We start from the raw sequence: 22,251 nt of genomic DNA on the forward strand, positions 1-22,251 counted from the left end.
CCCACATCATTCATTCAAGAAATGTTTTCTGAGCACCAACTCTTTTCCAGGCCCAGTGGTTGGCATCAGGGATACAGAGATAAGGCACAGACCCAGCCCCTGAGAGGCTTTCCCCCTGGATGGGGACACACAGTGTGAACAGATGGTGCACAGAGTGTTAGAGGGCCTGGGGCAGAAGGAAGTACAGAGCACAGTGGGGCCTGGCCAGCTCTGCAGGACAGCAGGACAGGCTCACGGAGGAGTAGACACATGTGCTAACCTTTGGAAGATGAGTAGGTGTTCTGGGGGCCTGGGGATCCTGGGAAGGGTTTTTCAGTCAAAGGAAATTGCAACAGCACAGACCCAGGGGCCTGAGGCAACTTGGAGAGATCCCAAAACTGCACAAGTTCATTACTTTGGTTCTTCAAATCCAATAATGAGTGGCATTGGTGAGGTGGGGTCTCAGGGGCAGGTCATGAAAGGTCATTTTTGTAGTGCTGAGTTTAGGCCTTATCCTGAGGACTGTTGGGAGTGATAAAGGTTTTTAAGCAGAGAAAAAGCGAGATGAGGTTTGTGCTGTAGACAAGCCATTCTGGCTTTGGTAAGTGGGATGGACAGCGGGTGCTGGAGGTTAGGAGGCCAGTAGGGAGTTCTTGAAATTATCTAGGTGGGAAGTGCAGGCCTAACCAGGCAGCGGCAGTGCGAGTGGAGAGGAGGGATGAGGCTGGAGGAGATCGACTGGGCAGAGCTTGACCACCCGGGATCTGGGGGCAGGGGAGAAGCCTGCCCACTCCCATCTTACCCCAGGCCTAACTGGTGAAGAGAAAATGGGAGCCAGGCAGGTCAGGCTACATCTGGCCCCCTAAGAATGGCAAACTCATAAGTCCCTTTAGCAACGGTCCCTGCACTGTCACATGATGGGATGAGGTGTGAGCGGGACCCCTGGAGCTGCCGAGGGGGTTGCCCTTGGCCAGTGCCAAGAGGCAGTGGGGGTGCTGTGCTTGGTCCTGGGCTCCAGTCTCCTCAGTTTCCTTGGCAGCGTGGATGTGTCAGAACTTTGCATCAAGAGCTATGGGCCTGTCCCCCAGCTCTGGAAGGGGGCCAGCCTTCCCTATACTAGTGGCCATTCCTGCTCCTTCATCTGGGGCTTTCTTGCTTAGGCTTGGTGTCCAGATCCTAAGGAAGCCCCTGCTTTCCTTGCTACTGCGGGTGTTCCTCTCTCCTGCCCTCCTGGCCCTGCCGTTAGCGCCCCCTAGTGCCAGGATGGCCGTGCATGAGGGCAAGGGTCTCTGAAATCCAGTGGGGCCTCAGAGATCCCCCACACGCTCCTTGGCTTGCTTGTGGGCAAAGAAGGGAACAAAGGAAGCTTTCTTGGAGTCTGATACTTCCATGCAGAAATTCCAGGGTCTATTCTTTGCTTTCCCATCCTGTCCCTCTCTTGGCACATGGTCTGTACTCCCAAGTTAGGGTGAGACCAGAGAACGAGTAGGGAAAACAGAGCTCATGCAGTAGTCACCTGCCTTGTTTTCTGTCCATATGTAGATAACTCTTGATGTATCCCAGGGCCCCTGGCCCAACAGGGAAGCCAGTGCGTCTTGGAGACTGGGACCATCATCGGGCCCACAGCCCCCTCCTTCCACTGCCCCCTATCTGCTGAGAGGTTCCAGTGTCCAGTGCACCCTTCCAGCCTGGACCCGGGCCCCAGACATGTCTATGCAGCCTGAGGGCCCCTCACGCCCAGGTACAGGTGCCTGCTCTGAAGGCACACTCTCCCACCCCATTCTGTGGTGGCTGCAGGGTAGCCTCTGTGCTTTGGGGGTGACCTGTAAAGAGTGGGAGTCAGTGGTTAGTGCCTGGATGGCTGCTGGTGGCCAGCCCAAGAGTAAAGTCCATGACTCATTCCCTAACCAAAACTAGCTGTGCTGTGTGTGTATGATGGCAGGGGGCCTGGGAACAGGTGCAAGCTGGAGATAAAGGTCTCAAGCCAGACCAGACAAGTATAACATTCAAGCACACCTTGCTGTTCCAAGTGGCAGCTTTGGGGTCCAGAGCTCCCGGGGTGGACGGTTAAGATCCTCTCAGTCCCAGGCAAGTGTACCTTGGAAGAAGAGAAATTGCAGGTCACCACATCTTGGCTTGGGGTAGGCTCCCAGAGTCTTCCCAGGTATGTGTGTGCCCGTACCTCAGAGCCCACTATGAGGGACTGAAAGGGGATAGAAACCAGCCGCTTGCAAAAAACCAAGGTGTAATTCCTTCTTCCTTTCATTCAGCACGCAAAGAAATCTATTTCCACCCCACCTGCTCCAGTCCCTATCTTAAGTCAAGAGATGGTGGAGATCTTAAGTCAAGAGACAGTTAAGGTGCCCACCACTCAATGAGATAGGGCCAGTTGCCCTATCTAAGATGGCAGCATGGCTGTGCTGGGGCCAGGGAAAGGGCAGTAGAAGGGGTTGGAGCCTCCCTGCCTACTTCCCAGGGCAACCCTGAGCAAGTACATTCTGAGGGGCCTCCAGGACACTTGAGGGATAAGAGGAAGGAAGGAAGGAAGGAAGGAAGGAAGGAAGGAAGGAAGGAAGGAGATACTGCAGGCAAGTAGGGACCTTCCCTCCATTGGAATAGGCCCCTCTCAAACCAGGCATTCCCTCCTGCAGGGAAATAGGACACTTTCCAGGAGGTGCCAAAGATGAGCCAAGGCCTGGCCAGCAGGCAGATTGGATGGGTCAGAATATGTGAGCAAGTGAGTTGCTAAGCCAGGGTGGAAGCTCTGGGTAACAGGCAGGGCCAGGGAGGAAAGGTAGGGACAGATCAGGCAGGAAAGCTGCAGTCCTTGCTGTGGTCTATCTTTTCTCCTGCCTAACCAGTAGATCCAGGACCGGAGCCACTTACGGAATTGGGGAGCATGCTGGCTGAGCATGAGTATGTGTGCAGGTGTGGGCACACGTCCCGTGTATGGCAGTGTGGTCCAGACAAATCAGCAGGGTGGCCATACTTCTGGCCCAAAGGGGTTCCCACAGTGAGGGAAAGACTGTGGCCTAAAACTGGAGTCTCCTAGCCAAGGGAGCTTCTCCCTCCTTCGGCTGAGCTCCCTGTGACCTGAGCTGCTGCCTGGTGCATCTGGGGAGCAGGTGGAGATCCCCCTCCAGGCAGACAGCCCAGCCCAGGGTGTGCCCCTCCCCCCAGACCCACTCTGACCAGGCCTGGTCCTCTCCTCTGTCTTGCAGAACTACAGCGAGAGGGAAGCATCGAGACTCTGAGTAACAGCTCAGGCTCCACCAGCGGCAGCATCCCAAGAAACTTTGATGGCTACCGATCTCCACTGCCCACCAACGAGAGTCAGCCGCTCAGCCTCTTCCCTACTGGCTTCCCATAGTACCAGCAACCTGCTTCTGACTGGCCGGCCCACTCACCTGCTGGGGGGAGGGGGAGAAGCCCCCCTCGTGGTCCTACCCTTCAGTCTCTGCTCCTCTTTCACCAACCACCTTCCCCAAGCTTAGTGACAACAGCCGCCCACCCTCCCTGGATGGAGAAGAGACCCTTCTCCAAAGCACCTTGGCACACTCTGACCTCTGTCCCCCATCAGTGGGGCTGTGGCTGAAAAAGACTCTGCAGAAGTTCCGTCCCCTCCTCTGCACATGATGTCCTGCATTGGATCCGCTTTTGTATTTTCTAACCATACCCACAGGGGGCTTGGGAGGAGAGAGAGTGGATGGCCCGCCTGGGCATTTTGACCCTGAGCAGACAGCTCTAGCCCACTCCTGGCTATGATATGCACTGCCCAGTTTCCCTTGGCCAACCTCCCTTTGGCATAGGGTAAACTGAGGCCCAGAGTATCAGGGAAGGAGGAAGGAAGGAGAAGCACCCCCCCCCCTTCCTCTTTTCTTTCCCCTTTGGCTCATGGGAAGGATTTGTCTTTTTTGTCTGTAAGCCCTTTTACCCTGGTCCTGTACTGTTGAGTGAAGGAAACCGTGGTTACCAAGACCCTGTCAAAAAGTGCACGTCTTGTCCAATAAATCACGCTGCAATTGGTGTCTATCCCTGAGTTGCTGGGGTCAGGGTCCTCTCCAAGCACCGAGCAGAGTCCTGTGGGCCTGACCATGTGTCCCTGCTTCCAGCACCCCCTGCCTTGATGATACGAGCAATTGATTGGAGAGTCAGTGGGGGGGTAAGAAGGAGGAGAATATTTGCTCTGCAATTTGGGTAGGGCCTGATTTAAATTTATTCTCCAAATTTCTTGCCTGTTACCAGAGCAGGTAGTTCTGGAGGCACCACAGGCCTGGAGCCTCCCTGGCTGTGGCAGTCAGGGCCAGTCAGGTCCTCGACATGGGCTAAGGGAGGACTGCTGGAGGAAAGACCCTAACCTTATCTTTAAGGCGGGCACTTTGTAATTGCTTCTTTTTTCAAACTCAGAAGGTGAAAAGTTAGGTGTAGGTAGGTCTCTTGAAACCTGGCTGGAACCTTGGATGACAGGTTCCTGATTTTGTTCCCCTATCTCTTCCCAATTCTGGACCTAAAGTGAATGGCAGAAAGGAGACAGGAACAGCAGGAGCAAAAAGGGGTGTTGAGCATGAAGGAGACTAATGGTAGCCCTTGTTCCCCTCTTCCCTGAGAACCCAGAAAAGCCTGGGAGGTTTGAAGGAAACCCACTGAGCCAGGTGTGGTTTGGGGTAAAGTTTAATGTAATGGTTGCAGATGAGTTGAATTCACAAACAAGCAGGGATCCCCATGCAACCATCCAGCCAGAACTGGAGCAGCATCTAGAGCCTCTGCTCCTTTCACATGCATCCCATCCAGTCCTCACAACTGAAAAGAGACTTCATCCTCAGTTCCCTCCACCGGGTCAGCTGGGCATCTTGGGAGAAGCGGGACCTGAATCAAACTAGGCTCTGTAGGCTGAGTAGATGGCCTTCCATAGGGTGGCTTAAGCCAGTCCCTCCTGTCTGGGGACCTGCAAGGTGAGGAATCACATGCCCTAGAGAGGCATGGCTGGGAACATAAGGAGGTCTGGGCACAGCCAGTGGGGGCTGTCAGACTAGCAGCAGCTTTTCACCATTTCAGCTGAATCAGAGACACTGATGTGTCTGGCACATCCCCAACCCCCAGCCAGAGCAGTGTTTCAGTCAAAAAGGGACGGCGAAAGAGGTGCCACCAGGCTGCCAGTGCATACTATCTATTGCTTGGCTCCCTGGGGATGGGTCCAGAGCTCTAGGAAAGGTGAGCCCCTCCGAATCCACGTGGGTTTATGGATGGGGCAAATATAGGGAGCTCTCTCCAACCATTCAGGGAACCGGCTGGCAGCTTAGAGTCAGGAGTCCTCCCTGGCTCAGCCCTTTCCCTCCAGGGGGTGCAAAACATCTGTGGCCTCCTCTAGTCAGGGAAAGTGGTGGGTGTAGGGCTGGACTTGCCGGCTGAGCTTGCAGGACAATCTGGTTATTCATCTGCTCACAGCCAGGGCAACTCTTTGAGTATGTGGGGGAAGGGGAAGGATAAGAGAGGCCAGATAAGCTGGCCCCATGGCGGCTGCCACAGAGCTCAGGTTATCAGAGAGGCCTTGGGCCTGGCCCCTGGCTAATTGGGGAGGTTATGGACCCTGCCACAGCCTGTAATCAGCTGGAAGTGAGATCTGGGCCCCCGGGTGGGGGACCTCACTGCCCACTGGCCCTGGAGCAGCCAGCCTCCTATCCTCTAGAGATAACACCAAGGGCAATCTCCCACCTCACCCCCCAGAAGCCCAGCAGACCTCCATGATGGCATTACTTACCTAGGAGGCCATTAGAACAGGCATCTAATTGTGGCCTGACCGAGTGACCTTGAGGAAGCCATGTGATCTCCCTGATTCTCACAGTGCTACCTGCTCAACGGGCAAATTACCATGGACTTTCTCTCAGTTTGATGCGGGAAAAAATATCTTCATGGTCTGTGAGGAGGCTGATGGGAGTTGGGGTGGCAGCTCAAGGAGGGAGGGCACTGTCTGGGATTGATCTGAGAAAAGGCCCAGTGGTCCCAAGGCAAATTCAGGCACACAAGCACTCTGCCAAACAGTATCAGCTCTGGAAGCAAGCAGAGGCCAGAGCAGGCAGCTGCCAGTCTGGGATTGGAAATGGTTTCTCAGGTGCTCATTTTTCTGCTGTTCACAGATCAGAGAATTTCTAAACTAGAAAGTACTTAAGAGAGCACTGTTTGGTCCTCATTTTGCAGATGAGAAGCCTGAGCCCCAGAGAAGGCCCTGGCCTTGCCCACGGTTACAAAGTCACACAGCTAGTCTGACCTCTGTCTGCTCCTTACTGCCTCACATGCCCTGGCTGGTTCCCTTACAGGGCCAGATTCTGCACTGGCCTGCACCCCCGCACAATCCAAGACTCTGATCCCACTCACCCCCATCCCGTACTCCTGAGAGCTTTCAGACCCAGCCCCTGACTTTGAAGCTGCTCCCTGTCCCTGTGTAACTTGGAAAGGCAGCCCCTTCCTACAGACCTAGAGCTGGAAACTCTAGCGGCAACTGGAGAAAGCATCTGGTATATCTTGTATTCAAAGCAAGAGCCCAGCCTGAGTGTGGGTCTCCAAAGTCTCAGTATTGTCTTGCTGTAGAAGTAGGGGTAGCTATCAGGACAGCAATGACATCACCAGCTTCTAAGGAGTGGATGGAGCCTTGCTCTCAAGGTCCCAAGGTCCCATCCCAGCTCTGCCACTGGTAGCCATGTGGCTTTGGGTAAATTACTGCACCTCTGGGCTTCAGGGTCCTCATTTGTAAAATGGGGAGAGGTGCAAGCCCTGCCAAGAGGAAGAGCTGGGCTGAAGCAAGCAAAAGGGAAGTTGCAGGTCAAAAAAGGCAAAAGGTTGGTTTGAGGCCCAGAGACTGCCCAGACAGGCCAGGTAGCTCTACCTCGGGAGAGGGAGGGCCGGTGCGGCACAGCTGGAGCCCTGATTGTAGTGCGCAGCCCCCCGGACGCTTCGCCGCCCGGCTCCCTGGGAAAGTTTCTTGAAAGCAAATCCAGATCCTGGTGAGCGCTGGCAGACCAGCCCCGCCCTTCTCTCGCAGGTGGGCTGGTCCTCGGGGTCCTTCCTGCGATTTGCCCCCTCTCTCAAGTGCCACCGGAACGTGGCCTGTTCGCGCTGCCGTGATCCCAAGCACCCACACCCACCATTTCACAATTGTGTGCGTCCACGCACACTCAGGTTCACAGAGGTACACCTCACTTTTGCCGACCCGCCGCTCCGAAGCGGACAGCGGCGACCAAGACTCCAGAGCAGCTAATAGTCTGGAGCCCCTTAGGGTTACGGGGTGCCCAAAACTCTGGGGAAGTCGTCCAAAGTTCAGAGGGGACGCGCCCTGGGTTGCCGGCCCACTGACCTCCCCCTCGCCCTCGCCCTCGGGTGTAGAACGACACCCTTCAAAGACAGGTCTGTCCTGGACCAGAGCGGCCAGGCGGGACCTCGGCTTCGCATTAGCCTGAAAGACTGGGGACTGGGCCACACAGGCCGTGGCTGCTCAGGCACTTCCCGGAACCTACCCGGAAAAAAGTGGCCCCGCGCCTTTCCTGGCGCAAGGCTGGGGCCATAACGCGGGCCTGGAAAAGGTCGCGCCTCCCGCTCTCCCCACGCCCCCCAAACCATCCCAGCCACTTGGCCCGACCCTGCGCGGGGTAATTGGGTCGGGAGGGAGGCGTCGGGCGGGCGGCGACTCCAGAGAGACTGTGCGCCTGTCAGCAGCAATTTGTCTAAGTGGACGGGACAGGCCCGGCCGCTGTGGGCCAGGGTCATCGAGGCCGCGGCCCCCACCCCAGCCAGACCCGGGACCGCGGGGGAGCCGGGCCCGGCCGCTAAACCGGGCTGGCTGGCGCCAAGACTCCGGGAGGCGCGGGTCGGTCCGGGAAGCGGGAATGGGAAGCAACTCTGTGTCTCCCCGCGCCCCACCACCACACACACATACACACGCTACACGCCAAGACGGGGACAGGCGCCCAGTGGCACCTCCACTGCTGGTCACACGCATAGGCCACACACATCACCTGAGCTTAGCCCGGGCACACTCATTTCCTTAGTACTCTTCTCATGACAGCCCCCAGCTACGTCGCACGACGCAGGTCCCCACTCGACCACTAAGCCATCCACGCGGGCGCACGCGAATCCACGCCCGGTCACACAGACCAAAGACACCAGCGAGGCCCAATCCGGGGCAGGTCCCATCAGTGGCCCTTAACCACGCGAAATGTTACGGGGCCAAGGACAGACGGGCAGCCCAGCGAGGCTCAGGACCAAGGAACCACACCTCCCAGGCCTTCCCAGCCCGATTTCCTGGTTGCAGGAAGCGTGGAGCGTACTGAGGGCGCGCAACCACCCGCCAGAGGCGGGGAGGCCCGCGCCCGTCCGACGCCCGAGCCCAGGACTGCCTGGGAGAGGGAGGGGCGGCTGAGCGCGCGTCCCCCGCCCGTCTGCGGGGCCCGACCGATGCGAAGTGACAGGGGCCGGAGCTTTGTTGTGGAGCCTCGGCCGCCTGGCGCCAGCCGCCCCCGCCCGTGCCCTCCCCTCTCCAGCCCCGGGCGGCTTGCGAGGCGCCCCCCGGGGCCTCTTAAAGAGACACGAACTCTCAGCCCCGGGGACCACCCCCCCAAGAGGCGCCTGTTCCCGGGAAGGGGAAGTGGGGTAGACCCAGGTGGGGGAGGGGCCGAGCAGGAGCTGGGAACCTCTAGGCGCCGCTCCCAGGCCTCTTGGGCCTCCCCTGCCTGGGTTTTCGAGGAGGCAAGGATATCCCTCGCTGGAGAGTATGGCTGGGGGGGGGGGGGGGGTCGGTAGATTCAGAATCTTGAGGGCGGCTGTAGCAGGACCTCGGGGTGGTTGCGGGACAGCAAGGCCGGGCAGACGACAGGGGCCTGACTGGAAAGAGCCTGTGACCGCGGGAGGGCAGGTCCATGACCCAGTGGCTGTGGCCAGCTGGGATCGTGGTCCCCAAATGCAGCCGCTGCACCGTCGCCGGGTTTCTTCGGCAAACAACCCAGGCCAGCGTGTTTCTCGAACTCTCCGGGCCTTGGAACTCTGGACCAGCTACGGATCTTTCCCGGGAAAATGTCCGAATTGCATACAATTAGTTGTACACACATTCTTACGAGTAGGAAAGTATGTGTACACGCACGAGTTTGCAAATGTATTCACGTATTCCCAGGCCCGCACCCGGATTCCCGGCTAAGGAACGCTGCCCTTTTATCTGGTCACCTCACTGACTGCGCAAACCTGCCCACACATGTCCCTCCCTGAGGGGCCATATCCCGCCTAAATGGAGCCGGCAGGACTTTGCCTATGCAAAGCTGCAACGGATCCTGCCACATCTTCGCAGACTGCGCAAAGCGGAGTCAAAGATTCGTTCGGGACAGAGAGGAGGCACTACAAGAAGAGCAGGGTTTTGAAGGAAAACCCTGTGGGGGCGGCGCTCATTTGCGAGCTGGGTAAAGGAGCTTTGAGGGCTCCGGGACTGGCCTGGAAAAGTAGAAAAAAGGTCGCGGAGGCCAAACCACTCCGGCCGGTCCTGAACCCGCACTCCTTCGACTTAGCAGGCTTTACATGCCAGGTCCACGTGTGCAGCGAAAAGGTGCCCTGCGACTTGGTGTGCGTAGTGGACGGCCAGTGTTGCCTGGATCACTGTTGGATGTGGGCTGTACACACCTACCACGCGGGCACAGGGCCCACGCCGGCTGAACTCACCCTCACTTGTATTGGTTGTGCGGGCAGGAGTGTCACCTATGTGCAGTACGTGGTCCTTCTTATCCTTCGAACGCGACCACCAGGAATCAGTCTGAGTGTCAGCTCCCCAGCCCGATTCACGGCAGGTGTGTGACGGCTTCACTCTCTGGGCACACTCCTTAAGTTGCCGCTCGCGCCGCGCACAGTGGGCACCACCATACAGAGCGCACAACACACACACACACACACACACACACACACACCCATGTGGCAGAGGGGAGGGGGATACTGGGGCCGGTGAAGAACGAAGACTGCCGATAGTCGGGGTGGGGATGGATTCAACCACAGGTGAGTGCAAACATTCCGACCCCCGTACTCGTTTCTCTGCAGTACTGAACTTGGGAGACTAGCGCTTCGGAGAGCCGGAAACAAACTCTAGGAATGTGGCCGAGAGCGGAGAAAGGATGCCGCTGTTTAGGATGAGGGAGACTTGTGTCTCCGGTACCGGATACGGCGAAAATTCGTTGCGCGGGTCAAGAATCTGGGGACCGGGACCAGCCGTCCAGCTCGGCGAACTATGCGCTCACCTTCCTAGCCCCGAGGACCCGGCTCTCCCGGCCGTCGGATGTCTCAGGGCTGGATGCAGGAGGCAGGATACTGGGCTGAGTTCAGGGCTTGCCCAGAATTCCAAGTTCCTCCTGAGTCTTCCTGTGAGGGGGAGGCGCGGACTGGGGGGGTCCCCGCGTTTCCCGAGTACAAGGCCGCATCCCACTCCCTCCCATGCCGGCCCCACCGAAGGGCTCTACCACCGCTCCACTCACCGGCTCCCGCCACCTGGGTTCCTCTCCAGGACCTCGGCCGCCCTTGCCTCCCGACTCGCCCGCCCACCGGCCTCTCTTTCCAGTTCCCTCCGGAGTGCAGGGGCCCCGGGCGGCGCCTCCGCCGAGAGCGGGGTCGGAGGCCAAGCTGGGGCGCGGGCCAGAGCGGCTGAGCCGCCGGGCGAGGGAGAAGGAGGGCGCCCCCTCTCCTCACGGGGCCATGTCAATGCTTTGCACTTGGAGCCGGCGTGCGGCTGGGGGGTCCTTCCCCAGGGCCTTGGGACCCGGTCGCCCCCCGCCTCAGGCCCTTTCGGCGGGTCGGGTCGGCCCGCCGCTCTTTCCCGTCCGGGCGCAGGCAGCCGCGGGCGCGGGCGGTGGGGTGGGGGCCGGGGCAGGGGGAGGGGTCTCGGGGCCCGCTTGCCCGTCATTGGTTAATATTTTATTCTGTTGACATGTTTTCTTACTGCTGAGGCTTCCGACACCTTCTCCCCGGCCCCCCCTCCCGGCCGGAGCTTGGCTAGAGCTGTCAAAACCCCGCCCCCGGAGACCCACAATTGGTCCAAAAAGCGTAAAATCAGCAATCAAGGGGGGCCTGGCTCGTTAGCGCAGGGGATCCGAGCAGGGCAGGACATGTGAGATAGTCACAGTTTTCCAGAGATCACGACAAGATCTAACCAGTCGCGCGTGGTCCCCGGCGCCGGAGCGGGCCAGCCCAGCCCAGCGCAGAGCCCCCGCCACCCCCGCGCCCAGAGCCCCGCGCCCCTCGCCGTGCCTCGGACGGAGAGCCGGGAGGAGCCGCCGCTGCGCTTGCCACCCGGGTCGCCCTTCCTCCGCGCGCGCCGCCGCCCGGGCCGGGGGTCCGAGCCGCGCGCCCCCGGCCCCGGCCCCTGGGCGCCTGGGCCGGATGTCCCGATGAGAGAGCCGGCGCTGGCGGCCAGCGCCATGGCTTACCACCCGTTCCACGCGCCACGGCCGGCCGACTTCCCCATGTCCGCCTTCCTGGCGGCGGCGCAGCCCTCCTTCTTCCCGGCGCTCGCACTGCCGCCCGGCGCGCTGGCCAAGCCGCTGCCCGACCCGGGCCTGGCGGGGGCGGCGGCCGCGGCGGCCGCGGCGGCGGCGGCGGCCGAGGCGGGGCTGCACGTCTCGGCACTCGGCCCGCACCCGCCCGCCGCGCATCTGCGCTCGCTTAAGAGCCTGGAGCCCGAGGACGAGGTGGAGGACGACCCCAAGGTGACGCTGGAGGCCAAGGAGCTGTGGGACCAGTTCCACAAGCTGGGCACCGAGATGGTCATCACCAAGTCTGGGAGGTAGGGCGGCCGGCTGGCCGGCGGGCAAGCAGGCGGGCGGGCGGGCTGGGGGACCCGACAGCACAGACCAGCGCCGAGCCTGCCGCTCGAGGCTCCGGGCTCTGGCCCCGGCGCCACGCTTAGCTCCCACAGGCAACCAAGTTGACTTTTCTCATTTGGCACCGAGAGAAATTTTAAAAACTAAAACATGAAAATCTCCCGAATAAAGTAAAACGAAAACATGCTGTTAAAGAACAGTCCTAACCATTCTGAGTCCCAAAGCTGAGGAGGTCCTGCGGCTCGGCCCGGGCGGGTCTCAGACATCTCCGCGGTAACTCAGCCTCGCTGCCTCGTTCTCCTGCCTCCCGGTCTGACTCGGAGCTCCAGGGAGATGTAGCATCTCCCGGACTGTCCTCTGACCCTGAAGCCCATAATGAAACCTGTACCATGCTAGGCCCTGGCTGGCCAGCCGATTCCAGCCGGCCGTCCCTTTCCGGCAGTAAGCCCCAAGCGGCCCTGTCGAAGCCTGACCCAGGCTGGGAGCCTTGTCCTGGCCCAAGGAGCAAAAAGCTCCCTACTCACACACCACTCCAGGCCTTAACGCCTGAAGAAAATCACAGCCCCCAGCCCCTCCACCCTTTGACTCAGCCGCCGGAAATCCAGGCCTCAGGTTCACCCTCTTCCCCCGAAACTTAAGGTTCTTGTTGGGCTGCAACCCAGTTATCCAAGCAAACATCTTCTGGTTTTATTTTTGGGAGTTTCAGTCCCAGTGGGCATATCTCCTGAATGAATTTTGGGAAGATTCAAAAGAAGCAGGTGTATTTCTAGGGGGCCTGGATTTCTTTCCTGGACATCCGCTTTCATCTCAGATGAGGGAGAAAGAGAGTCACCAGATCTGAGGATAAAGCCGATGGGAAACCATATAATAAGAGAGAGTTTGACAAGCGGAAATGGGATCCCCCAGGAATAATAACCACAGGTGGGGTCTCTCAGGCAGTAATATGGGGGCAGAGCCCAGACAACCAGGAAACACAGATGGGGAAGCTCCTGGCAGTGGTGTGTGCTTGGGGAGCGAGGTCCTCCGACATAAAACCGGGTCCCATGGAGTCTTGCCCTTTCCCTTCCTCGCAGGCGGATGTTTCCTCCCTTCAAGGTGCGAGTCAGCGGCCTGGACAAAAAGGCGAAATATATCCTGCTGATGGACATTGTGGCCGCTGATGATTGCCGGTATAAATTCCATAACTCGCGCTGGATGGTGGCGGGCAAGGCCGACCCAGAGATGCCCAAACGCATGTACATCCACCCAGACAGCCCGGCCACGGGAGAGCAGTGGATGGCCAAGCCTGTGGCTTTCCACAAGCTGAAACTGACCAACAACATCTCCGACAAGCATGGCTTCGTGAGTGCTGGGCGGGTGCGGGGATGGGGGTCGGAGCCTGAGTGTCCTACGCTGCAGGGGGTGGGGGCGGGAGAGCAGGCGGCGGGATTCCCCAGAGAGGAGCGCTGGCCGAACTCTCAAAGTGCCCCTGCTTGGGTCACCGCCCTGTGGCCTATGCTGGCTGAGTCTGGGCCCAGAGGGCTCCCCTTTGCAAGCCTGGGTTGTGGGGTGGAAAGCCCCAGGCTGCTCACAATCTTGGCTGGGGTCAAGCCTTCCAAAGCTCTTCCTAGAGCCCAGCCGGAGGCAGGTGCGACTCAGTTGTGTGGCCTCTGGTGTTTAAGTGCTGAGCTTGGAAGTCCTGCCCCCAACCTCAGCTTGTCCTCACCCTTCCCCATGACCTGTGTCCCCATTTCCCTTCCCACCCCCTCCCCAGACTAGGAGATTTAAAAGTTAAACCAGCCCCTTTAACAACCTAAGTCTCCATTCCCTCCCCCCATAGGCAAACGCCCTACTAGGAGGAGGGAGTTTGGGGGGTTCTCTCCATTTCTGCCTGAGGCAGGGCCCCAGCGAATGGGAAGGGGGGGGTGATGGGGCAAAAGGGATTGTCCATTCAGAAGTAGGGCGCTCGTTGAGCCCCCAAAGATCCAAAGCTTCTCTCTGTAGAGTTACTAGGGGCTTAGCAATGAGCCCAGGAAGAGAGGTTAAGAGTGGAGTTTTATGGGGGTTTTGTTTTGTTTTATTTCTATTTTCAACTGGGGTAATTTTTTTAAGTAGAGAGAGAAAGAGAGAGAAACTGTGATAAAGAAAGCTGAGAGAAAAATAAAAAGAAATATAGGAAAGAAAAAAGGCAGAGAAGACAGGAGAAAATAGCGAAGGAGGGGGTGTAGAAGGCAGACGAAGAGAGAGAGAGCATTGGAAAGAGGTCGGGTCCCCAGAGAGTAGAAATGCTCCGGCCAAAAGCTGGGGGCTATCGGCTGACCCGCACCCTCCCCACAGACCATTCTGAACTCCATGCACAAGTACCAACCGCGCTTCCACATTGTGAGAGCCAACGACATCCTGAAGCTGCCCTACAGCACCTTCCGCACCTACGTGTTCCCTGAGACCGACTTCATCGCGGTCACTGCCTACCAGAACGATAAGGTGCGCTTGGGGGGGGCGATGGGCCCAGCCCCTGCACCGATGCCCCCTTACACCTGCAGACTCCACCCCTTCACTCATATCTGCCCGTAGACCCCAGCACCCATCTCTCGCTCTCTCACAGCTCACTCCAGAGCAGCAAGTCTCATCTGTAACCGCAGCACCCACTGAAATCCTCCAGGCTCCCCCCCCCACCAAGTCCGTGACACGTATACACAGGCTCCCCCTCGGGGCGCTAACAGCTGGGCACTCCAAGGGGTGGGGATATTTACTTAGCAATTAGCGAGACTCCCAGCCCGTGCTGACATTTTTACATTTTATTCGTTTATTTCTTGGCATTGGAATGGGAATTTAAATGAAGAGAGGGAGCCTGAGGCACCCTGCCCTGGCTCTCCTGACTCTCTGGAAACCAGCAATAGGAACCAGGGGCCCAGTTTTCACTCTCTCAGGGGAGCCAGAGGGCGGGACAGGTGACACAGCTTCCCAAAGTATCCCCACTCTGGGTCGGTCTAGACTGTGAACCCCTTGGGAGGTGCTTAGAGAATTTTTCTGCTTGCTACCTTTCTATCCCCCTTTTCTAGAGGTGCAGAGCTCACTCCCTCTGGGCCTGTGCCCATATACCACTCTCGGGAGAGTGTCCAAGTGTCCTGCCGGTCGTTCTTTTTGTTTTTGTGAAATGGCGTGTATTCGGGTATGTGGGCAACATTTCGGGAGACTCAGATACGTGTGGAGGAGTGTGAATTCGTTCTGTTCTCTGGGCACTTGCTTATTTTGTCTGTGTGTACTTGCGTGTGCGCGGGCCCGTGAGTGTGATTTGTCTCTGTGGTGTGGACTCGCGTGTGTTTTGCTGTCTCCGTGCGCGCCTGCTCCGATGCCCGGTTTGTTAAACTTGAGTGACCGAGTGCGTCTGTGTGCATGCTTGGGCAGATTTCGACTCTTTGCACACACCTTTGGGCTTGTGTGTACAAGATAAGGGAATATGCTTCGAATAAAGTGGAAGAGGAGAGACCCTGTGGCTTCCCGCGAGGCCCGCCCGCTGGTCTCAACTCGTCTTCCAGCTCGGAGAGTCGTATCCTAGGCGGGCGGGTATCAAGTGGACTTTCGCGGGGTTCTCCTCTGGGGCGGCAGCCTCCGACCTCGGGGTGCCTCAGCCCAGGCTGGAGGAGACTCGTCCTGACCTGGCGCCGCCCCCTCGGTCCCTGCAGATCACTCAACTGAAGATCGACAACAACCCGTTTGCCAAGGGCTTCCGGGACACCGGGAATGGCCGGCGGGAGAAAAGGTGAGGGGTGAGCTGGACGGCTGCGCGGTGGGAGACTGAGCCAGCAGAACGCTGGGGGGTGTGAGCTCGTCTCTGACCGGCTCCCTCCGCTCATCTCCAGGAAGCAGCTGACGCTGCCGTCTCTGCGGCTGTACGAGGAGCACTGCAAACCGGAACGCGACGGCGCCGAGTCCGACGCCTCTTCTTGCGACCCTGCCCCCGCGCGGGAACCGCCACCCTCCCCGGGGTCAGCGCCTAGTCCCCTGCGCCTGCATCGGACCAGAGGTGAGAGTTGGGTGGTCGGACCTGGGGTAGAGGAAGAGGAGGTTCTCCTTCCGACCCCAGGCTGGCTCTTTGCCCAGCTTCCGGGTAACCACAAAACCTGCGGGAAGCGTCAGCAGTGTGTCTGGGATGGGGCAAACGACCGAGGCCTTTCCAGTGAGGGCGGTCCGGGTATCCAGAAGATCTGGCTGCCCAGCTAGGTCCTTGGCACTGTGTGACTCTAGCAGTGAGTTTCCTTTACATGGCTCAGTTTCTCCCGCTGTAAATACGGAGCCTTAGGTTAGGTGACCTGCAGCTGCCCCTTTGCCCGACGAGGATCTGGAAGTTCCTCGAACGTGGCTTCCTCGGGAGCAGGCCTCTCCCAGTCTCTCCGACCCGGTCCAGACACCGGTGGAGGAGGGGAGGCCTCGCGTCTGTCTCTTCCGGGACCCCTGTGACCTCCCGCGTCCTTTCTCCCTGCAGCCGAAGACAAGTCGTGCGCCGCGGACAGCGACCCAGAGCCGGAAAGGCTGAGCGAGGAGCGCGCAGGGCCGGCTCTCGGCCGCAGCCCGGCCCTGGACAGCGCCAGCCCCCCTCGCTTGACCGAACCTGAGCGGTCCCGGGAGCGGCGCAGCCCCGAGAGGGGCAAGGAGCCGGCAGAGAGCGGCGGGGACGGTCCGTTTGGCCTGCGGAGCCTAGAGAAGGAGCGCACGGAAGCAAGGCGAAAGGACGAGGGGCGCAAGGAGGCAGGCGAGGGCAAGGAGCCCGGCCTGGCGCCGCTGGTGGTGCAGACGGACAGTGCGTCCCCTCTGGGCGCCGGACACCTGCCGGGCCTGGCTTTCTCCGGCCATCTGCACGGGCAGCAGTTCTTCGGGCCGCTGGGGGCCGGCCAGCCGCTCTTCTTGCACCCGGGACAGTTCGCCATGGGCCCCGGAGCCTTCTCTGCCATGGGCATGGGTCACCTGCTGGCATCGGTGGCGGGCAGCAGCAGCAGTGGGGGGGCTGGCGGCCCAGGGACCGCCACCGGGCTGGACGCAGGCGGGCTGGGTCCCGCGGCCAGCGCCGCAAGCACCGCTGCGCCCTTCCCGTTCCACCTCTCCCAGCACATGCTGGCATCTCAGGTAAGACCTGTGATCTGAAGGGAGAAAGAGCAAGGTGGGCATAGGGCCTGGGGGTGCCATAGGTGCTCTGAGTTTCTAGCGGACAACGACTCTGTCCTGGGGAGACCTGACACTCCACCACACCTAGGTTCGGGGAGACTGAGAGTGTAGGTCTAGGGTCTCGCCAGGGTGCTGTTCTGACTGTGTGTGACTGTGGACAAGTGCCTGATCCTCTTTGGGCCTGTTTCCTTCCCTATAACTCCAGCATAGAGTGGCACCCAGTAGACTCTTCCTCTGACAGACTGAGTCTGCCTCTGGCTTTGTGAAGTCCACTTTCCTGGCCTCAGGACACTTCTCTTGGAAACAAAAACCCTTGGCTCACTGCCAGTCCCTGAAGGGCTAAGATGCCTGGAAAAAGGGAGTAGGAAGATTTGCAATATTTTCTGGACAATTGACTGCCAAAATGACCCACCTCTCAGATGCCTCTGGCCCCTTTCAGGCCCTCCAGAAGTCCTCCTGTTCCTTCCCCCACCTTAGGTCTCCCAACCACACATCTCAGGAAAGAAGGGCTCAGTTCCCCAAGCCCAGGCTGAAATTCTGAGCTCCCAGGGGAGACTTTATGAAACTGGCTAGGAACAAAATAAGGAGACCCAATGGGGAGAGCGGCCTCTTTGGTTGCTTGGGTGGAATATTCCCTGTGGAAAGATTTGGAATCTCTACATTCATTTTCTTCCCTCTGAGGTTTCTGGCAAATTGAACCTTTGAGATCTTATCTTAAGGGAAGGAAAATAGGAGTTCAGGTCTGAGAAGGCTCCTTTGGTTCAGAAGCAAATATTTTTAAAATGGGGGAAGGGATCCTGAAATGGGTTTTAAATAGAGCTCAGTGTCAGGGATATGTGGAGTGAGCATTTGAAACACTAACATCACATATCTGTGGCTCTGAGATGGCAAGGAAGCTTCTGGAAAATGTAGCTCAGGTCCTGGAGGTTTAATCTGCATCCTTGATTCCATATGTATGTGAATGCCTCCTCCCCAGCATGGGCATCATAAAGGTTGTCGGGAAGTCAGGGCTTCTATATACAGCCTGGTCAACAGGTGCAAGGCCAGGTTGAGAGTACCCAGCACTCAGGAGGTATCACTTGGTATACTGCTACTGGTTAAGTTCCTATGCCTGAGTAGCCCGCCCTTGGCCATCAGGTAGAGCCAAATTTGGGGAGATTTGAAGCCTCCCTCCTTCCTCTCCCCCTGAGATACCAGGACTAAATGCCCAGTAGGACTTGACCTTCTCAGGAAGGATATTTTCTCATTCCCGACTGGGCTACTTCTTTCCTTCTCCCTGCCTGAGCCAGGCCTGAGGCTCCCTGGAAGCCCAGTACAGCCAGCTCCCTGCCCTCCTCCCCATACCCTCTTACTCTGGAGAGTGAGCCATTATCTCAAAGGTCAGATAATCCAAAAGTCGGGCCTCATAGACTCAGCAGATGTTTGTCAGGGTTTCCTGGCTACTGTGCTCTCCACGGGCAGACTTTGCATTCCTTCCTCAGCTGCCACTGAGGTGCTGCCAGGAGCTCTTTGTAGAATATCCAGGCCAGTTTATAAACGGATTGGCATCTATGCCCTTCTGACCCAGGCAGGAGATCCCTGAGCAGGCAGGCAGGTAGAAGGAGAATGTACGGAGTTCCTCACCTCTCCTGCCCAGGCTTTCTCAGTCCTTTGGGGCACCTGCAGATAGAAGGGTTGGGGAGGACACTCTTTTAAATGAGCAGAACCTCCCAAGACAGCCAAAGCTGCCTACTTGCCACCTGGCTCTATGCCTGCCCAGTTTCCTCCCTCTAGGCTTTTGCTCATGCTAGTTCAGCCACCTGGCATGTCTTTCCCTCACTCGTACTGTAATGCCTGGCACAGAGCTTGACGGCACCAGACCTTTGCATCATAACCTGAAGTGAGCTCCTGTCTAACTGGGTTTGGCCATAGGCATACTGGCTCTCCTCTACCTGTGCTGCTTGGGGTTACAGTTATGTGAGCTCTGGTATTATATTCCTAAAACAGTAGAGCAAGGATTCCTGGTGGTAGCACCACCCCCAGCACCCAGCTCACCCTTAGAACACCTCAGGCAGGATGCCTAACCCTTGTCTTGTTCTTTTCTTTCAGGGAATCCCAATGCCCACTTTCGGAGGCCTCTTCCCCTACCCCTACACCTACATGGCGGCCGCTGCGGCAGCGGCCTCTGCTTTGCCAGCCACCAGTGCTGCGGCTGCAGCTGCTGCCGCTGCGGGCTCCCTATCCCGGAGCCACTTTCTGGGCAATGCCCGGCCCCGCCTGCGGTTCAGCCCCTACCAGATCCCGGTCACTATCCCGCCTAGCGCTAGTCTTCTCACCACGGGGCTGGCGGCGGAGGGCTCCAAGGCTGCGGGCAGCAACAGCCGGGAACCCAGCCCGCTACCGGAGCTGGCTCTCCGCAAGGTTGGGGCCCCATCCCGCGGTGCCCTGTCACCCAGCGGCTCAGCCAAAGAGGCGGCCAGTGAACTGCAGAGCATCCAGAGACTGGTGAGTGGGCTGGAGAGCCAGCGAGCCCTCTCCCCCGGCAGGGAGTCGCCCAAGTGAGGGGACTGCCCAGCTGCTCCGCTGCCACGCAGACCTCCCCGGCTGCCTGCCCCTGCTGCTTGGGACGTGTACAGCACAGAATGGGTATTTATTTAAATAAAGGAGCAAAAGCGGGCTGCTGCAGCCGGAATAGAGCCCTGGCCAGCCAGCCGGAGCCTGGGACAATTCCCCAGGCCCCAAGAAGAACCCGGCTGCCGGGAACACAGTCGCTTAGGAGCCACTGGTCACTGTCCAGATCTGCTCCGATGTCAAAGTGGCATTGGCCAGGTGTCCCTCCAGGTCCTCCAGCGCTGTGGGGAGGCCTCATTGCCCCGCCCAGTGGTCTCATCGGGAGACAGAAGGTGCAGGAGTCAGGGATGGGAACTTCGGAGGGAACCCCAGAGCCCCTAGCCTTGGGCCTGGACCGCTTGAGAATCTGCAGTAAGGGATGCGGGCTCAGTGAAGACTGAAATCAGTGTAGACTTGAGCTGGGAGGGACCTGTTCTTTTAGTCCTCCCACTTCTTCCCCCGAAAGACAGGCGCTCCTCCCACCCCTCGGTCAGGGGAGGGAGTGGCACTTCTGCCTTGAGTCCCCAGGGGGAGAAAAAAAAAGATATTTATAAAATAAATGGTAATTTGTGTAAATAAGCTTTAAGGTTCCCAGAATATACAAATTGGTATTAATTTATTCAAAGGTGTACATTGCTGTGTACATAATATTTAGAGATTAATTCATAGCATTTAAAATTTCTTTTCATTTTACATAAGCATCTATATTGTACAGGGCTGGGGGGTCCTCGGCTGCGGGAGAAGCCCCATCCCTGGAGGGGCTCCCACCCCGCCAGCCCCTCGGCCCCTCCGCCCGGGCTTTGCTCGCCCGGCCCGCGGGCTCCACCTCAGGTTTTCACTTTTCGCTACCGAGCGAGACGAAAAGACAAAAACTCGAGAAAACAATAAAACGCTGCAATGCGAAGTGAACGGCGCTGTGCGCTCTGTGGGCCGCGTGGGGTAGGGGCGCAGCAAGCGCGTTAGGAGGGACTGGAGGCGGGGACAAAACGTCGGGCGCCCACAGCTCGGCGGCAGCTGCACCCCGGGGGCGGCAGCAGGCTGGCTGGGGCAGCGGGCGGAGCTGCGAGGCCGAGCGGCGCCGGCGCGGGCCACCGGCTGGGCCGGGAGGCGCCGAGCCGCTTCGAGTCCCCCGCGCTCCCGGCGCGGGCCGCCTCCCAAGCCAGGGGCCGGGCTCCCTCTGCTGGCCACTTGCCTCGGGCCGTCGCCCCAGCCACTCTGCACCGGGACTCCTGACTCCCTTTCTGGGGCTCCAGAGTAGAAACGAATCCCGTTTTAGCGCCTCTGGGTAGGCGGAGCTGGTAAGATGGGTGCACCCTACTCCCTCTCTCCCTTCTGAGGAGGAGTTTGGCCGTGGTGCACCCACTACCGCGGACCCTAGAATCCTTTTCATCTCTCTGCCTCCTGGACCTCAAAAAGAAACCGTTCCTGGGGCGTCTGGCTGGCTCAGTGGGTAAAGCACAAGACCCTTGATCTTGGGGTGGTAAGTTTGGGCCCCACGTTTGACTTAGATATTACTTTCTTTAAAAAGAAGAAAGAAGCATTTCTCCTTGTCAGGGCTGTTGACTAGAGTGACAGAGTCTAACCTGAAAGTTCTCCCGTGTAACTCATCTAAATCTCTTTTGGGGGCGTGGGAAGTGTGGGTCAATAGGCTACTTCCTTTACTGCCTCAGTTTCCTCTGGTATAATAAAGGGCTCCGCTGGGGTATCTCTGGGAGTCCCATGTGTCTTCCCAGTGGCACGTTCTTCCCAGTGGCCCCCTCCTGCAAGTGGGCCTCCCACCCCCATCCTTTGAGCTTCTTTCTGCTTCACACAGCCAACAGGTGTCTCCGACCCCCAAATCCTAGTAGTGGGAAGGGGTGAGAGATGGGAAGTCACTCCTTTAACCCACCCTCAGGTCTGTCCATCACCGAGCCCCCACCTCCTTCCCAGTTCTCTGCTCTTTAAGCCTTGGGAGTCCGTGCCGCCCTGGACGAACACACTGCCTGCCCACCTTGGGTACTTTAGGGGGCGGCAAGCACAGGTCCCTCAACTCACCAGGAACACCAGGAATGGTAAGATGAAGGAAGGATGAAGGTGGAGGTGGAACTGCCAGTATCCGGGCCTCCAAGTGCCCAGGACGCCTCCGTGGGCCGACACACTTGCAAGGAAAGAGAACTGTGTCCGCCTGTTCCACGGAGGGAGCTGGACCCAGCCCACGCTGAATTCGGCAAGGGGCTTGGCCAGTGAGCGAGCAAAAGGGCGCAAAAACTGTCCCAGCTCCCAGAGTGTGGGCTGCTTCTTCGCTCTCTGACCTTCCGCAGGCAGGACAGCGAATGGGGCAGTCCAGGAACCGGGCGGGCCAGAGAGGCCACTTTTTCAGCTCAAATAGAATCCCTCGTGGACAGAGTGCTTATTTGAGGTCGCTTTCGGCTCAAAACATCTCTGAAATTTTCGAAGAGCGGGGCGCGTTCACTTCTTCCGGTTTCTCCCCGCACGTCTAAGAAGGAAAGTTGGGCAGAGGCTGCAAGTGCACGGCAGTCTCAGGAGCGGGTTGCTGACACCAGGGGGCAGTACCAACCTAAAGCTGCGGTGAGGGCTGCGCGCAGAGTGGGGAACTCCAAGAGGGTGGCCGCGAATGCCAGGCAGGGCGGCCTGGTTGCGGCCGCAGTCTCGCCGCATCGTTGCTGCAGCACCCCGGATGAGGTGGAGTGATACTTAAGGGCCTCGA

The 22,251-nt window shown here is 58.7% G+C and overlaps 2 protein-coding genes across 9 annotated transcripts in view; both read left to right on the forward strand.

Annotated features, from left to right (window-relative positions):
- The window catches only part of BCAS3 (BCAS3 microtubule associated cell migration factor), a 619,432-nt gene extending 615,421 nt beyond the window's left edge, over nt 1-4,011 (forward strand). For 5 of the 8 annotated variants that reach the window (XM_030295988.1, XM_030295991.1, XM_030295990.1 and 2 more), the window contains one exon: nt 3,201-4,011. In XM_030295988.1, coding sequence (XP_030151848.1) covers nt 3,201-3,349 — 149 coding nt within the window. In that variant the 3' untranslated portion in view covers nt 3,350-4,011. The remainder of the gene's footprint in view (nt 1-3,200) is intronic. The other 3 variants (XM_030295989.1, XM_030295992.1, XM_030295994.1) reach the window with 1 other exon arrangement.
- A 7,358-nt stretch (nt 4,012-11,369) lies between these two features.
- On the forward strand, nt 11,370-20,433 carry TBX2 (T-box transcription factor 2). Its single transcript, XM_030295998.1, has 7 exons — nt 11,370-11,776; nt 12,887-13,154; nt 14,130-14,276; nt 15,479-15,555; nt 15,656-15,819; nt 16,279-16,916; nt 19,044-20,433. The coding sequence occupies exons 1-7, from the start codon at nt 11,382-11,384 to the stop codon at nt 19,494-19,496; spliced, it is 2,142 nt and encodes a 713-aa protein (XP_030151858.1). The 5' UTR covers nt 11,370-11,381; the 3' UTR covers nt 19,497-20,433.
- The last annotated feature ends 1,818 nt before the right edge of the window (nt 20,434-22,251 follow it).

Source organism: Lynx canadensis, chromosome E1 (assembly GCF_007474595.2).
Source record: "Lynx canadensis isolate LIC74 chromosome E1, mLynCan4.pri.v2, whole genome shotgun sequence".
NCBI classification, from domain to species: Eukaryota; Metazoa; Chordata; class Mammalia; order Carnivora; family Felidae; genus Lynx; species Lynx canadensis.